General features: G+C 36.5%; 1 protein-coding gene across 3 annotated transcripts in view; it reads right to left on the bottom strand.

Moving 5' to 3' along the window:
* Positions 1-1100: 1100 nt before the first annotated feature.
* HDAC2 (histone deacetylase 2) overlaps positions 1101-16951 on the bottom strand; it is a 28470-nt gene continuing 12619 nt past the window's right edge. For all 3 annotated transcript variants that reach the window (XM_077902710.1, XM_077902711.1, XM_077902709.1), the window contains exons 4-14: positions 16725-16799; positions 15985-16123; positions 13237-13378; positions 9713-9805; positions 9521-9629; positions 6086-6226; positions 5754-5862; positions 4799-4929; positions 3579-3734; positions 2133-2190; positions 1101-1471 (exon numbers count right to left, since the gene is read on the bottom strand). In XM_077902710.1, the coding sequence (XP_077758836.1) occupies positions 1441-1471; positions 2133-2190; positions 3579-3734; positions 4799-4929; positions 5754-5862; positions 6086-6226; positions 9521-9629; positions 9713-9805; positions 13237-13378; positions 15985-16123; positions 16725-16799 (1184 nt within the window). In that variant the 3' untranslated portion in view covers positions 1101-1440. The remainder of the gene's footprint in view (positions 1472-2132; positions 2191-3578; positions 3735-4798; positions 4930-5753; positions 5863-6085; positions 6227-9520; positions 9630-9712; positions 9806-13236; positions 13379-15984; positions 16124-16724; positions 16800-16951) is intronic.

Genomic DNA, 16951 nt, shown 5'->3' with positions numbered 1-16951 from the left:
ATTTGCAGCAGTGGGTGAAATATCCACAAACTTCAGAGTAATGGTTACTTCCGTAAAGCAGGAAAGGGGAGTTAAATTAAATGGCCAAGCGTATAAACTCTTCAAACTGGTGCAATATATTTAAAGTAAAAAAAAAAAAAAAAAAACTTAGTAAATATGGCAAAAGCGAAGTCTGTTGAATCAGAGCAAGTACGTGGCTGCTCATTACCTACATCCAGGTGTTTCTGTGAACGTCTCAAGTACTTCTCAACATAGGGGCTTACAGAGAAATAGTTTTCACTTATCTTCCAGAATTTTATGATTTTTGTCTCAAAACAATTACTTCAGGATAGGCAAAAAAGTTTGACAAGTTAAAATGTTTTATTTTTTTCTATTGCACACCCTGGAATAAGTATAAATTACCCATTTGTCTGCTTTTTACCACTAGAATGTAAGCTCTGGGTGCATTTTCTCATTATCTTCAGTTGCATACCCAGGACATGAAAGTGAACAGATAAACAAATTAAGTGTTTCTTTCTTTGGTTTGGAGACTTGTGTGCAATAGTGGAACCTGGATGCTCTACAAAATGCAGTAAAAAGACCAGGTTTTGTCTAAATAGGTTTTATTTTAGACTTAGTATGAATACAGGAAAATTCTGGTCAAGCACAGCCATACAATCCTTGTCTACTTGGTACACAGTGGGGGTGGGCAACAAAGTCACATATTGCTCAGTATGGAAGACAAGTTTCCTTCCCTTCTCTGATTATGGTTTTAATTCAGAAATTTTCATTTCCAATTTTTGGGAATCTTTGGTTCAGCTCAAATATAATTCCTGTATTTCAATCACATAGCTTATATTGTTAATTTAAGAGATAAACTATTAAAATAAGATGCCAATCTTCACTGGTAGTAACTAGCCAAACTATAAAAAGAAGATGCTAGAAGAGGAACTGCTATCACATTAAGAAAGAAGTACCGTAAAACAGCCTTTCCTGAACAGTTAAACGGATGTCCTTAAAGTCATGATCAGTTATCTTTCACTCCTCGTGTATTCTAATTGTACAAAGTCCTGTTATTAGCCCCCGAAAAAAGATTTGTTGTAATAAACAGACAAAGACAATCCAAGTACAATTTTTTAATAAAGATAATTACAAAAGATGGAAAAATCAGCTCAGAAAGGCCAATTACTTCTTTAATAGATCAGTTTTTGACATAATAACTCACATCAATTTTAAATACTATCACATAAAGCATGGTGGAGAAAAGAAATTTTGCTTCATAATTAGAAAACTCACAATAAAACTTGCCAAGAAAAACAAAAACAAAGCCATTTTGAAAATAAATACAGTCCATGCCAAAGTAGTATAAAATGAAGCTGGAAGTCTTCAAAAAGAAAAAATTTTTCTTCCCAATATTTTCTCACTCGTTTATGGTTTCTGAACTTGGTGAGACATTCAAATTCAAGGGTTGCTGAGCTGTTCTGATTTGGCTCTGTTAAGAGACAACATAAAACATTAAGGCCCCGTAGGGTCACGGCCCAAACACACAGTGTCCTGACTGTTCCCGGAGTACTGACTACCTTACATCTTCCCAGTGATTTTACAATCTAGTCCACGTTATCCTATAAAGGCTAACACAAAATCAGACGAGGTCAGGGATTTATATGCTTTCTGACGATAAAAACCTCAATTATGATTCTGCTAAATGTAACTGCATCAACTGTTTTATGCTAGCCCCGTGTTTCAATTTATCCACTACCCAAAACTAACAAAATTCGTATACACAAAGAAATAAGAGCACCATGAAAAGATCACATAAAGTTAATAGCAAAAGGTCCGAGATACATTACATACGAGAGTACAATCCGATTTATGTTCAGTTATACAGTATTAGGACTACCCTTTACCATCTTCTAAGGCAAGCTACGTGAGTAACAGACGAACAGACAACACAAACGGACGGTTAAGACGGCATATGTTACAGATTACCTTAGGTACCAATACGGACTAAAATTTAGAGCACTTCATACAACTGATGCTCTCAGTCAAGTTCAGTCCAGCACTTCTCAAAAGAATACGATACATCCACACCCAAAGTCAATGTATTTATTTTTACAGCACAGAAAAGTTACTCGATACGGAACATAATTTACCCTTTGGTATCTGTTTTTTCACCACTACTGTCCTTGGATTTATCTTCTTCCTTAACATCTAAAAACATAAATTGGGAAGAGAAATTGGGAAGAGATTGAAGCCTATTTTTAAATATAAGATATGTAACTTTAAAATAAAATATAAAAAGCTGCCATATACAATCTTACTATTCATGAACTCAGTAACCATCTATTTACACTTTGCTGAAAGACAGAGGTTCAAGGGGCCGATGTAACACAGGCCCTGCCCCCGTCAAGGTGCTTCCCCTCGACACCATCTCAGCGGGTACGGGTACGCTGTGGACAGGTCGGCCTACAGACCCGAGCGCAGCACCGAGCGACGGTGCTGGGAGAGGCTACCACAGAAAAGTGACATTTGGGAGGTGTCCTAAGAATGAAGAGCTTTTGGGTGGTAAAAGGGATGAAGTATCCAGAACAGAGAAAAACTTAAGAAGACTTTGAGGCAAGGCAGACTGAATAGGTTAGGAGGGAGAACTGAAAGACCACCGGGACTGAAGTATGTGAGAAGAGGGGAGAATCAGGTAAGATAAGCAGGCCAAGTCCCGAGAAACTCGACCATTGTCATAAAGAGCAGTGAGACAGCAACAGGAACACTGCGAACGCAGGTGTGTTAAGTGTTCGGAATACAGGTATTTAGGATACCGCGGCGTTCCCTAGCCAGGAGCGGCTCAATCTAGCGTGCAGGCACGCAAAAACCCTGTAATGAGGCATTATAATGTATGTTAAATAAAATGACCAAAGTGTGTTTAAGTGCTCTGCGAACTCAGATAAAAGATAATATATTCTGGTAGTAAATTTACTGCCTAAACCATCGTTTTGTCAAAAGACAAGCTAACAGCATTTTTAAGTTAAGGTATCAAAGTATTATACCTCGCCTCCAACCTAGCTTCCAAATCCCTTCCGATTTTCCCTCAGTTTTTATATTCTCATCAAATAATTTGTTTTTTTTGTTTTGTTTTGTTTTGTTCTCATCAAATAATTTCTGAGCAAAGTCCACTCTCTCAGCTTTTTCACAATGGTGAAATTGGTCTAAGGATGTTTTATTCCCATCAAATAAACTTTTAGATAGTTAAAGACTATCATAGAATTTCAGCTCTGCTCAGAATACAAATGGATCTATAGAACCCCTCTGTCTTCTTACCGGATCTCTATCATAGTGTGATGTTCATCATTTTGTGCCTCTGTCAGCAAGAGACGGTAAGAAGGTTTTCTATATTATAAAAGCAAACGTAACTAGTAACACGGACAGAGCTCTAAATAAAAGATTTAAAAGGTAAGCACCATTTACCTGTGACACAGGGGACAGAGGTCATCTACCCAGCAAAACCACCCCCTTTAATACTTGTGTAACTGGCTTCAGATTTCATAAAAAGTTGAAGTGAAGCTCATTTTTAAAACTTATATTTAACAAGAAATAAATCTGACCTGCTTTTTTGTCCTCTGTTTCCTTCTTGTCTTCTTCAATTCTAGCTTTCTTTGCTCCTTTCTTATGATCGGCCACATTTCTACGTCCTCCTTCACCTTCATCCTCAGAATCTGAGAATTCTTCATCACAAGCTATCCGTTTGTCTGATGCTCGAACTGATTATATAAGGATTTTAAGAAAAGTTGACAAAGACGGTCAGAGGTTTAATTGTTGTTAGCACACTCAGGTACAAATGCACCAACCAATTTCTACATCTAAAAGTACAGGGTAACAGATACTTAATATTTTTAAGATTAGAACTGAATGCATGGTTTGTTCAATACTGAAAATTTAGATCGGAGGCTAGGAAGAAATAATTCAAAGCAACATGAAAAACATTTGGGGATCTCACCAAGAAAAATTTGGAGGGGAAAACTATGTTTTACTACTAGGAGGTGGGGATAACGTCTTTTTCAAAGGACTAACCGTTCATTTTATTTATTTTTAAATATTTATTATTTATTTATTTATTTATTAATTATAGACATAGAGAGAGAAAGAGAGGCAGAGACACAGGAGGAGGGAGAAGCAGGCTCCATGCCGGGAGCCCGATGCGGGACTCGATCCCAGGACTCCAGGATCGCGCCCTGGAACAAAGGCGGGCGCTAAACCGCTGAGCCACCCAGGGATCCCTAACCATTTGTTTTAGAGCTAAAATGAGACATAGACAATATTAAAAATATCATTACTACCAAGTATGTTAGAAGGCCTACACCACAATAGCATACCATTATGCTAGAACTCTAGCAGGCAATATTAAGTGGAATGGGAGGCTAGAGACTCAAACGGAAGGTGCTTGATGTTAGTCAACTCATCCTACTTTGGATAAATGGTATTACTTTTCATTTCATTCCCAAATATACAGGATTTTTTTTTTTTTTTTTTTTTGAGAAAGCATGTTTACATGTATGCACATGGATGGGGAGTGGGGGCCGGGGGGGTGGTGGTGGGAGGGAGAGAGGATCCCAAGCAGACTCCACAGCCAGTGTGGGGCTTGGTCTCACAACCCTGAGATCATGACCTGGGCCAAAATCAAGAGGTCAGATACTCAACCGATTGAGCCACCCAGGCACCCCCTTGATCACACAGAGTCACATGAACTAAAAACACTGACATTCAAATCAGGTTTTAAGACATAAGAAAGTTGAATGTAACAATACACATCAAGGCATTATCTTACTAGAAATTCTCTTGTCTGGATCTTCTCCATCTTCATCTCCACTGTCTTCATGAACAGCGTCTTCTGGGATTGCTTGCATCTGGACGCCAGGTGCATGAGGTAACATGCGTAAATTTTCAAATAAACGCTGTCTAAATTACACATGCAAATTTATTAGATAAAATTCATTTCTTTTCATGTTCCTCTTAAATGTAAGAGGAAATATTAAGCAAACATTTCATCTTTTACCTGACTTAAAACCTATGAGTTAAATAATAATATAAAAGCATGACATTCAGACTATCATTAACCCATTTAATCCTCAAAATTTACAACACAGATACTATTTCATCCCCCATTTCAAAAATGAGAAAATATAAGCCTAAAGGCAAATTAACCTGCCAAATGTCACAAAAATTAGTGTGTTGGCAGAGAAAAGACACAAACTTGGGTCTGTATAGCACAACAGATCTCTAAACACTTTGTTCATGGAGATAAAGTTCTACCAAAAAGTTTCTTTTTTTTTTTTTTTAAAGATTTTATTTTTATTTATTCGTAAGAAACACACAGAGAGAGGCAGAGATACAGGCAGAGGGAGAAACAGGTTCTACGCAGGGAGTCCGACGTGGGACTCAATCCTAGGACCCCGGGATCGTGCCCTGAGCCAAAGACACACGCTCAACCCCTGAACCACCCAGGTGCTCCTACCAAAATGTTTCAAAAAGGAAAATTTCATTTTTTCGTAAGGCAAAAAAGTATACAATTTACAGTGCCTTTTGAAATTTAAAAATCCATTTTGGTAGAAAATGGAAATATTTTTGAGCTACGAAGCACATACGTTTTCATGATCTCAAAAAAATTAAAAGAAATCAGTCATCTTAACGTTTCAAAAATGCTTCTGAAAAAGACAAAGGAAACATCTGATATATAAAAATAAAGATGAAATATTTATCAAATTAACTCAATGGTCTCTTACTTTATCTTTTCCATATATTCTGGAGTGTTCTGGTTTGTCATATTTGAAGGACTAATATGCAGTTTGAAGTCCGGGCCAAAATACTCAAAGTAATCATTATATGGCAGTTCTATTAAAAACAATAAAATAAAGTAACATATTAAAAGCTCAGTTTTCCACACAAATCCACGCACAAAACCCAGATTCAAGCTGTGAAACATTCCCCAAGAAAACGTTTAAAAGTGAACACAAAGGGCATTTATTTAGTGACTGCTCTCCTGTTCACATGGCTCTAGAAGCTCATCATCCACCCACCCACATTTGTACGTATGGGTCTTAATAAGAATGCTTACCGTTGGGAATCTCACAATCAAGGGCAACCGCAGTCTCGTACGTCCAACATCGAGCAACATTACGAATTGTGTATCCACCTCCCCCAAGCATCAGTAATGGTAAATTGAAAGTTTTCACAACTTCTACACATTTAGCATGACCTGAGACAAAAAAGATTTGGCTAACAGCAAATCTAAATATTTTAGCAGTTTGAAAAATAAGTTTTAAAAAGATAATAAATGCAAACAGTTTTACATAAACCAAAATGGCTTTTCTAAGTATTTAAAGAATATGCAAAAATTTCAAGGAATTTTTAGTCTAAGATTTTTTAATCAAATACCTTTCATACAATGATATATACAACTCAGATACAATTGGCTATTTTAACAAGTGTCCCTGACAGAAAAGCAAATTATACCATTAAGATTAAAAATATGAACAGAACTTTATGCAGATATCCATGGATAATCTTAGCTAAGATTATAAAATTACTACCTATTACATGAGGAACACTTCAACAAATTTCTACGTGTAGAAACTTGAACAGAAAAGTAAACCGAATATAAAAACAAAATATTTTCTTTGCATAAATGTGATTATTTAATAATCAATTATAAGCTAGTTACCAGTATTATGGATATATCAAAAATTCAGGCATACAGATCAATCTTTAAAGAAAAAAACCCTTCGATTACAGAAAAAAATCATGCTTACTAAAGAGTATTTGGTATAATCAAGTACACAAAAAAAGCTATCTGAAACTCCATCATCCAAAGATAGTACATTTCCATTAAGTATTCTTTAACTGCTGCACTATGAAACTCATAACCCAATTTCTATTGCTGCTATTGAAAAAACACAGTCTTCTTAGATAAAAACCACTTCGGTATTTTTAAAGACAAAGTAAACAGAAAGTTACTTTATAGACCTCTGAGTAAAAAAAAGTTGGCTAAACAAAACCACTTTTCCTTCTTCTCAAAACCTGATAAAAAGGACTATAAAGCAATTTTTTTTAAAGGCTAAAACTAAAACCTATAAAAAATGAAGAATGGCAGAAACACAACAGTAACAACATAAATGAAGATAGGAAGGAGATGGACAAGAGGTAACGGACTTCAAAAGACCTGAGAAACCTAAATTGAAGCTGGCAGTAGAGAAAACTTAGAATCTAAGATCTAGGATTACAGGGATCCCTGGGTGGCGCAGCGGTTTGGCGCCTGCCTTTGGCCCAGGGCGCGATCCCGGAGATCCGGGATCGAATCCCACATCGGGCTCCCGGTGCATGGAGCCTGCTTCTCCCTCTGCCTGTGTCTCTGCCTCTCTCTCTCTCTCTCTGTGACTATCATAAATAAATAAAAAAATTAAAAAAAAAAAAAAGATCTAGGATTACAAATACCCTTATGCTTTGTACAACTGAAATTCTAACAATTGAAATGTAGATTATTGTAAAACACTACAGTATAGGATTTATGAATGCTATTACTTTTAAGCATGAAAGCATTAAAGCATTTTCAAAGAGCCAGGACATGAAAACGGACAGTTAGTACCCATTGTGTACATTAGGAAGATCATGTCCATTTTGAGACCAAGAGGTGGTTATCAACACATTAAGCTGAACGATAGAAAACTGCTATTTGACTGCCATTGATCTACCAAGAAAAGGGGGAATCAAGTTTGTACTGGTTCAACCTAAGAGAGGCAGAACAGATTATACCATAATTCTAATGCTAACTGGGTACAGAAGCAATCCTAACATTAAGTAAAAGAATTAAATATCTGGGTTTAGTTATGTAATTCCATTTAAGCCAAGAGTCATTTTTAAAAAGTTACAGCTGAGAATTCTTCACATCTTACGAGGTAATTAAGAATAGCCATTTGTTAACTCAAAGTTCAAAAGGAAAACAACTATAAAACCATATACAACATTCATCATTACTGACTCTCATATAACAAATTTTAAGAACTTATTAAATAAAATTCAGGATTTTTCCTCCTACCCTAGAAGTTCCCTCCATGATGGTGATCTTTCACTTTGGTCTGGACTCCTAGTACACGTTAATTCCAACACTTGATCAAATATAAATTTTGGGTGCTGCACTCCTAATCCCCCACACATCTTTTCTCAGAAAGCTACTTGAGAATGTGCTCTACCAAAATTAAGATGAAGACAGAGGAAAAAGTAATGCGGGAGGGAAGGCAGGCACACAGAAGGGAAGCAAAGAGCTCCTTGTTCTACCAAGCCTATAGGGAGGGGATACTCATCCAACAGTAACAGGTCAGAAGGCTATTCTTCAAGAAGGTCAACATAATGGAATACTTGATGCACCTGAACTTCTGAAGCTACTTAGTTTAATAATGAGTAAAGAGAAAGCTAAGTAATGAAAAAAATCAGGCAAGAAAGGTCATACAATAAAGAAAAATGTGTTAAGCTGAACATGCTTTAATGCTGATGACACTAAACACTGAATGCCACAACCACAATCAGATTTAAACTGTAAAAATTAAGATACTGGAAGAGTGTGTGCATGTGTTGGAGACAAAGTGGTGAAAAAGACCTGAATCCCTCCCTCTTCTTCCATGATGGGAAGTGAATAAACAAAGCTGAAATTGAAAGTAACAAAGTTTAGGGATCCCTGGGTGGCGCAGCGGTTTGGCGCCTGCCTTTGGCCCAGGGCGCGATCCTGGAGACCCGGGATCGAGTCCCACATCAGGCGCCCTGCATGGAGCCTGCTTCTCCCTCTGCCTGTGTCTCTGCCTCTCTCTCGCTCTGTGATTATCATGAATAAATAAATTAAAAAAAAAAAAAAAAAAGAAAGTTTGGGGCACCTGGCTGGCTCAGCTGGATGAGCATGCAACTTTTAAAGATTTTATTTATTTTAGACAGAGATACAGACGTCAGCAGCAGGAGGAGCAGGGGAGACTAAGAGAGAGAATCTCAAGCAGAGTCCCTCACAAAGGGCTCAACCTCATGACCTGAGCTGAAATCAACGGTCAGACGTTCAACATCCTGAGCCACTCAGGAGCCTTGAGGAGCGTGAGACTCTTGATCTTGGGGTTTTGAGTTAAAGCTCCATGTTGGGTGCAGAGATTGCTTAAAAATAAAATCTTAGAAAGAAAGAGAGGAAGGAGGGGAAGGAAGGAAGGAAGAAGAGAGTCTGCGTGTTATTTGGAAAAAGATTGACAATGGCTGCCTTGGTTGGGACTTCAAGCAGCTTTATAAAACTATTCATGTATGAATGTACCGACATAAAGACCACCTAATTTACTGAAACAAGACTATAGTTATGAAAATCAATTCCAAATGCATACATACATTCAACAACAACAACAACAAAACAAAACATAGGGTTCTGGGTTAATACAATAGGCAAAAAATTAAAATAACAACTTTTATGAGAAGTTCTTGGAAAGAAAAAAAAAATTTTCCTGGGACTATCACCCAGGAAATAGCTTACCTTTGACTGTCAGATTGAAGCAACCAAGCCTATCACCAGACAGTGAGTCTGCACCACACTGTAGCACCACAGCACTGGGTTGATACATCTCCATCACTTTTGAGATAATCTATGTACAAAATAACAAATGTTACCACCTTCTCTAAAAATCTTTTAAAATTCCATTTTCATTTTGAAAAGAATAATACTTACAGGCTTAAATATTTGCCCATAGGATTCATCATCTATACCATCTCTCATTGGAAAATTGACAGCATAGTATTTGCCTTTTCCTGCACCAATATCCTAAAATGCATGAATAAACAGCTCTTAGTGCGTTTCATAGTAAACATGTTTGCGTGTTAATATTTTTTTACAGGATTAAAAAACTAGGTAACAATATCAAATTCTGAATTCATCTGTTAGGTTAAGAAAGGAAATAATAGGGACCCCTGGGTGGCTCAACTGTTGAGCATCTGCCTTCGGCTCAGGGGTGATCCTGGGGTACCAGGATCAAGTCCCACACAGGCTCCCTGCAGAGAGCCTGCTTCTCCCTCTGCCTGTGTCTCTAAATAAATAAAAATAAAATAAAAATAAATAAATAAATTAAATAAAAAAATAAAAATAAAATAAATAAAAAAATCTTTAAAAAAGATTAAAAAAAGGAAATAATACAGAGTAAGTCTATATTTCAATATTAATGGATTGCTTTATTAAGCTGGAAAGAATCAATTCCAATTAATTTGTAATGGTTATTTTGGGGAAAAAGAAACTTAACAATTAAAGGCAGTATTCTATTTGACCAAGAAATTAATCATGAACAGAATATTTAAGACATTATGGAAAACAGATACCCTGAGCCAAAGAACTGTGCAGGACAATTGTCTCTATAATGCAGAATCCTCCTTTGAAGCTCACTTCATGGTATAAGTTTATTTATGATGAAAGAAAAGTTCCAACTGTCCTCAAGTTTTGACAAATGCAGACTAAAGCACCAAAATCTGCTCTATAATTGGGATTGAAATAAAGTCTTATTTCTACTTGTTGAACAAATACCACTCTTGATATTAATATTCCCCAAAGTAAGAGAAACTGAGAGCTGGGTCCAGCAACATATACACACACACGCATTTACCCTAACACTGCATGTACTATGCATATACATTATGGACGTGCAGATGCGTGTAAATCTACCTATATGCGCTCACACACACACAGAATTCCTAGAAGAAATGGTACAATACAAAAACTGCTACAAAGTAAGTTCTTTTTCTAAAAAAACATATTTTATTTATTTATTTGAGATAGAGCAAGAGAGAATGTACTGGGTGGGGGAGGAGGAGTAGGAGAGAAAGAAAGAGAAGCAGGCTTCCCGCAGAGCAGGGAGCCCGACACGGGGCTTGACCCTAGGACCCCAGGATCATGACCTGAGCCTAAGGCAGAAGCTTAACCAACTAGGCCACTGCCCCCAAACAGTTCTTTAACTGCAACACGAAAGGACTGGTGGTGGCTGATTCTTACATTCTTAAATTAAGTCTCAATATATGTGAATCTTTAGGATTACTAATGCTTTTTTACAAGTCTCCCCTTCTCTCTCATATAATGATTGAGTTTGATTCATTTTTAAAAAGCATAGTTTAGGGACGCCTGGGTGGCTCAGCGGCTGAGCCTCTGCCTTCAGCTCAGGACATGACCTCAGGGTCCTGGGATCGAGTCCCACGTCGGGCTCCCTGCATGGAGCCTGCTTCTCCCTCTGCCTGGGTCTCTGCCTCTCTCTGTGTCTCTCATGAATAAATAAATAAAATCTTAAAAAAAAAAAAGCATAGTTTATCCTTCAACATTAGAGTTATGATCCAAATTCCAATGAAGAAAAAGTAAGTGGAATTACATATCTCCCGCAACAATTTTTCTTGAAGAAACCTAAAATGTTTAACTAAATACAAACCATTTAGATGTTGATAAACTAAAGCACCGTGAATCCGTAAAATTCTGCACTTTAAAAAACTAAACTCCTGGGACATACTTTGACAGTAAGATTTCAGAATACAGAAAGTTGGTCAGCACTTCTCACTCTAACCAAAACCTGGCGCCTCAGCTGCTCCCTTGTTGCACCAAGCTTTCTCCCTTCCATTTCTTATTCCTCAACTGCTGCTTTACCATATCTTTTTCTTCTACTTAAAGACTCCCAATCTAATCGATACAAGCAATGTTAACAATGATCTAAGCTCAGAGTAGCTTTCTTTTCTAATTTAGAATGAACCGGAAGGTAGAAAAGGGAATGTTTATTAACATCCAGAGATACACACAAGTTTTATGAAATTCCAAATAGAACTCCATGCATAATAGTTTTGATTTCCTTATAAAATTTTAGGGACACCTTTATAATAACTAAAGAGAAAATATGCTGACATTTCCCATAGTAAGTACAAAATCTTTAGTGAATAAAAGAAATATTGAAAGTCATTCTATAATCTTTAAAAGATACCCACTCTCCAATATGTTCCAACAACTTTAAACAATAAGAACACTGTCAGAAATTAAAACAGAGGCCATGTTTTGCCATTTTTGATTATACTTAAAAGACTTAGTTTAAGCTTAAAACTGCGAAGGTTTTTGCTGAATTTCTACCGGGTGCAACGGCTACAGACAAAGGAATTCTACTGGTTAGGGTAGTGAGTGGTTCTCAAAGTTTAGTGCGCAGAATCAGTTCCCGAGGCCTGACAGGATGTCCCCAGGAGATGCCGATTCCGCTTGCCTAAGGCTCATACTCTAAGAATCACTGGTATGTAAGTTAGGGCCAAGCGGAGAAACGCACTGACGGAGCTAGCAGGCATGGAACTGAATATACAAATTTGCAATTTTAGAAGCCACATAATTTAAACTCCAACAAATTAAAATTAAATGACTGACCTTCTACTCATTTTAAGATTTCACCATCATGACTGTTACTGAAAGAGCACCATCTTGTGGTCAAATAAAGAAAGCACATATTTGAAAAATAAGGCTACTCTTCAAAATATTAGTTGCTAAAATAAGCTGTAATACATACCACAGATCTGAAAAATAACCTTAATTAGAAAACTCTGAACTAATATTGAATGCTACGATAAGAGAAATTTCCTATACAATCCAGGATGAATTTAAAAAGTCATTTAAATCTTTGAATAAATTTTCAACATGCAGGTAGGTTGGGTCAAGAAAAGCCAGTGAAGCAAAACTACCGGAGGAACTTTGTACAAACAAGATGTGACCAGTGGTTTTATACTCATAAAATAAAAGAGCACTAAATGGGGGGGGAAAAGATTAAAGTAAGACCTATTAAAGCAAGACTAATCATAAAAGGGGGGGGGGTAAATACAAGAACCTAAAATAAAATAGACTTAGTTCTATTTTCATCCACCAATCTTTACAATCAACAGCAATGCTGGCCACTGTGAAGTAGGTTTTGAAGATCCAAATAAACATCAAGAAAACTGCTTCTGTGCTTCAAGGATGTTCAAAAATAATTATTCGACCAAAGAAAATGGCTGAGCAAAAGTCCTCTCAGTTCTCACTAAATTTTTGCCTATAGTCAACAAAAGTGAATTCTAGCAAATGTTATATAGCATATAAAATGACTCAATTCTGCATATAAATTTTAAATGACTCTAGAACAGTATTAGTTTAGATATAGGATTATTATCTTCTTCAGTTCTAATATTTATATCATATTTATTCAGATAGAAATTCAGTCTTACCCTCAAGTCTCCTGTTCCAGGAAAGTACTCCCCATATTTATGGAATGATACAGTCATTACACGATCTGTTGTGTAAAAAGCTTCTTCAACACCATCACCATGATGGATATCAATATCAATATATAACACTCTCTGATGATACCTGAAAATAAAGCATCGGTTAAGTTTTTTTTAAAAGGTTTTAAATGAGAACCAGGTTCTTCTGAAATGGGTTCAGAAATATTTTCGAGCTCTTCCATTTCAGAATGTTGAATCCTTTCTCTTAATTTCCAGCCTAAGAGACCATTCAAACATCTAAAGTTACAAGACTGAGCCTCCGATCTTCAAATCCTCTCTTTAGCCCCAATCTAGGTAAGAAAAATGTACTTACTCTCTGTGAAATCTGTCCAGTTCTATATGTTCTAGAAACATACTACCAGTTCCTATAATATTAACAACTGAAGATTATACTGCACTTACAGGATGGATGATTACTTTAAAACGTCTAATAAATTTTCAGTATTATAAAACAGTGGTTGGCAATCTACAGTTCATAGCCCAAATCTGACCAATGGAGTCTTTTTGTAAACCTTGAGATTAAAACAGTTTTTACATTTTTAAATCACTGAAAAATAAAATTAGAAGAATATTTCGTATGTGACAATTTAGGGAAATTCAAATTCCAATGTCCATAAATAACGTGTTACTAAAACACAGCCATGCTTATTTGATTATAAATGATCTATGGCTTCTTTTGTGCTTGCAACTGCAAGTAGTAGTTGTGACAGAAACCATCTGGTACTCTCGTCCCTTCACGGTGCTGCCTGGAGCACTAAACACTGCAGCGGTGCAGTTACAACTCAAATACATTTTAAGGCCATGTAGATCACCATACCGTGACATCCCATTACCAATACATACCCATATCAAAACAAAAGGAAATGAATTCTGAATTTCATCCTTCTATGGCATAATAATGGAGTATTATTTTGTTATTGAATAAAATGGCAGAGCATTGCATGTTTATTATAGAAGGATACCACCACTATGCTAAAAGAAAATAAACAAACTGACATCAGACTAAGGACCCTGATAATATCCTCAACTCACAGGAAAGCACCATTCAGTAAAGAAAAAGAAAAAAGCACGGGCCACCTGAGTGGCTCAGTGGTTGGGTGTCTGCCTTGGGCTCACGGTGTCACCCCGGGGTCCCGGGATCGAGTCCCACACTGGGGTCCCCGCAGGGAGCCTGCTTCTCCCTCTCCCTATGTCTCTGCCCCTCTCATGAATAAATAAAATCTTTTTAAAGCAGAATGTCTCATTATAGATTTTCTTCACAAAAATAAGAGGTGTTAGCCAAGTAAATTTCTGAGTGGTTCATAAGTGGCTTATCAACAGCCAATTAAATCATGATAGATCACGTCAGTTAAAGAAATATGTCTAGAGGGATCCCTGGGTGGCACAGCGGTTTGGCGCCTGCCTTTGGCTCAGGGCGCGATCCTGGAGACCCGGGATCGAATCCCACATCGGGTTCCCTGCATGGAGCCTGCTTCTCCCTCTGCCTGTGTCGCTGCCCCTCTCTCTCTCTCTCTCTCTCTGAGATTATCATGAATAAATAAATAAAATCTTAAAAAAAAAAAAAAAGAAATATGTCTAGACAAATTAGGTTAAGCTTGTTTAAGGGTCTACGCAGTCAAGAACCACTGCTCAGAGACGGAGACACAGGAACCAACACCAACAGTTGGTTGAATTAAAAACCAAGCAAATAGGGGATCCCTGGGTGGCTCAGCAGTTTAGCGCCTGCCTTGGGTACAGGGCGTGATCCTGGAGACCCGGGATCAAGACCCGCATCGGGCTCTCTGCATGGAGCCTGCTTCTCCCTCTGCCTGTGAATCTGTCTATCATTAATAAATAAATAAAACCTTAAAAAATAAAAAACAAGCAAATAATTTCAAGTGGTTTTCCTTGGCTCTCAAGGAGTTAACTGAAACATTTTAGCTGTTTATCTGAGGCGGTAATACCAAATTTTACACTAAGAAATTAGCCTCAAAAAAAAAAAAAAAAGAAATTAGCCTCAATAAACAATATGCATGGAATAACTACAGGCAAGAATATTTTTTGATACTGACAAAAAACTCCTTCACTACAATCTGAAGTGGAATCTATTAAGACATGTTACAACTGATAATGGTTAAAAAAAAAGAGAAACACCTTTGTAAATTTCCAAATTCTAATGTTCCTCTATAGATCTCTCCTTCAAACTGCAGTCGGGGATCACTGTAAATCTAACTCCTTTAGTAATTTAGAGATAATTATACCCATTAGTAAAGAACAAAGCCCCATTCCATGTGGAAGCTAGGCAATTAGCTAGATTCATCAATAAACAAATTTCCTTTAACACAAGTTTCAAATTTCTGCCTTCAAAAGTTAAAACTTAGAAAATGTTAGAGCATAAACTTCCAGAGTCATGTCATCTTTCATTAGTTGAAACTGTAACTCAAATCTAAAACACTGAACGACTCTTAGGTTTTTTTAAAAGGGTATATTTAATATGAGTTTTATAGACATGTATGTGCATTTCTCATGCTTATTAATTCAAGGAATGGGAAAATGTTCTGTATTTCTACATTGGTTTGTAACGAATCCATAGAAAACTCAGCACTGAACTATTTTTCACCCACCATTTCCTTGAGATTTTTTAAGTCATAGATTTATATCATTTTAATTAAAACTTTTCCATAAGGAAAATATCAACATAAATTAACTTACTTTAGTAATTCAAGGATGGCAAGTACAATATCATTAACGTAACAGAATCCTGATGCTTCTGATTTCTTAGCATGATGTAATCCTCCAGCCCAGTTAACAGCCATATCAGTTTGTTGTCGGTTTAACTTCACAGCACCAGCTAAAAAAAATACAGGGTAGACTTCAAAAGTGTTTAAAATAAAAAAATTAATATAACAAGACAAAAGCCATATAGCAAAGAGTATGCCACGTATAAGTAAGAGTTTAAAATTACAAAAAGGATCATTGTCTAGGACACTAACAACAGTTTCTCCTTAGGTAAGTATTATCCTATAGCGGTGATCTGATTAAATAAGAGTATATATGGAAAGTGGTAGCCAGAAGAGAGGTAGAGGAGAGAAATCTTTAAGTGAAAATACAAAAGTAAGGAACCTAAAAAAAGTTCAAGTCATTACGATCATAAAACATGGGGTTTATTTTTAAAGAAAGAAATCATTACTTTATTTCGTTTTTAAAAAGTGAGCTCTGTGCCCAACATGAGACTTGAATTCACGACTCCCAAATTGAGGCATAAGCTCTACCACTGAGCCAGCCAGGTGCCCCAAAGATGGGGATTTCTAAAGACAACTGTACTAAAAACATACAGATCACTTTTTAGTATCAAAATCCATCATCACTAAAACGCTTTGCTTTAAACAGGTAAACCAGGAAGATTAATACCAAGTTTAAATCAATCTTTAGATCTGAATCAGGACACTTACCAACTGAGCCACCCGTTGAGAGCTGGCAAAACTCAAAGAGTCCATCAAACACTGGACAGTCTTCTCCAACATTAACTGTGAAAGACGGATTTCAGTTACAATCCATTCTACGAATTAATCAAGTTTTTTCTTACAAAAACTATTCCTTACAAATATTTTTATATGATGTAATCACGGATCACACATCACAGTATAAATCTAAAGTTTGCTATTTAAAAATATAATTA

Source organism: Canis aureus, chromosome 7 (genome assembly GCF_053574225.1).
Source record: "Canis aureus isolate CA01 chromosome 7, VMU_Caureus_v.1.0, whole genome shotgun sequence".
Classification (NCBI taxonomy): Eukaryota; Metazoa; Chordata; class Mammalia; order Carnivora; family Canidae; genus Canis; species Canis aureus.
Note: the sequence above shows the minus strand (reverse complement) of the source record. Positions and strands in the feature narration are given on the sequence as shown.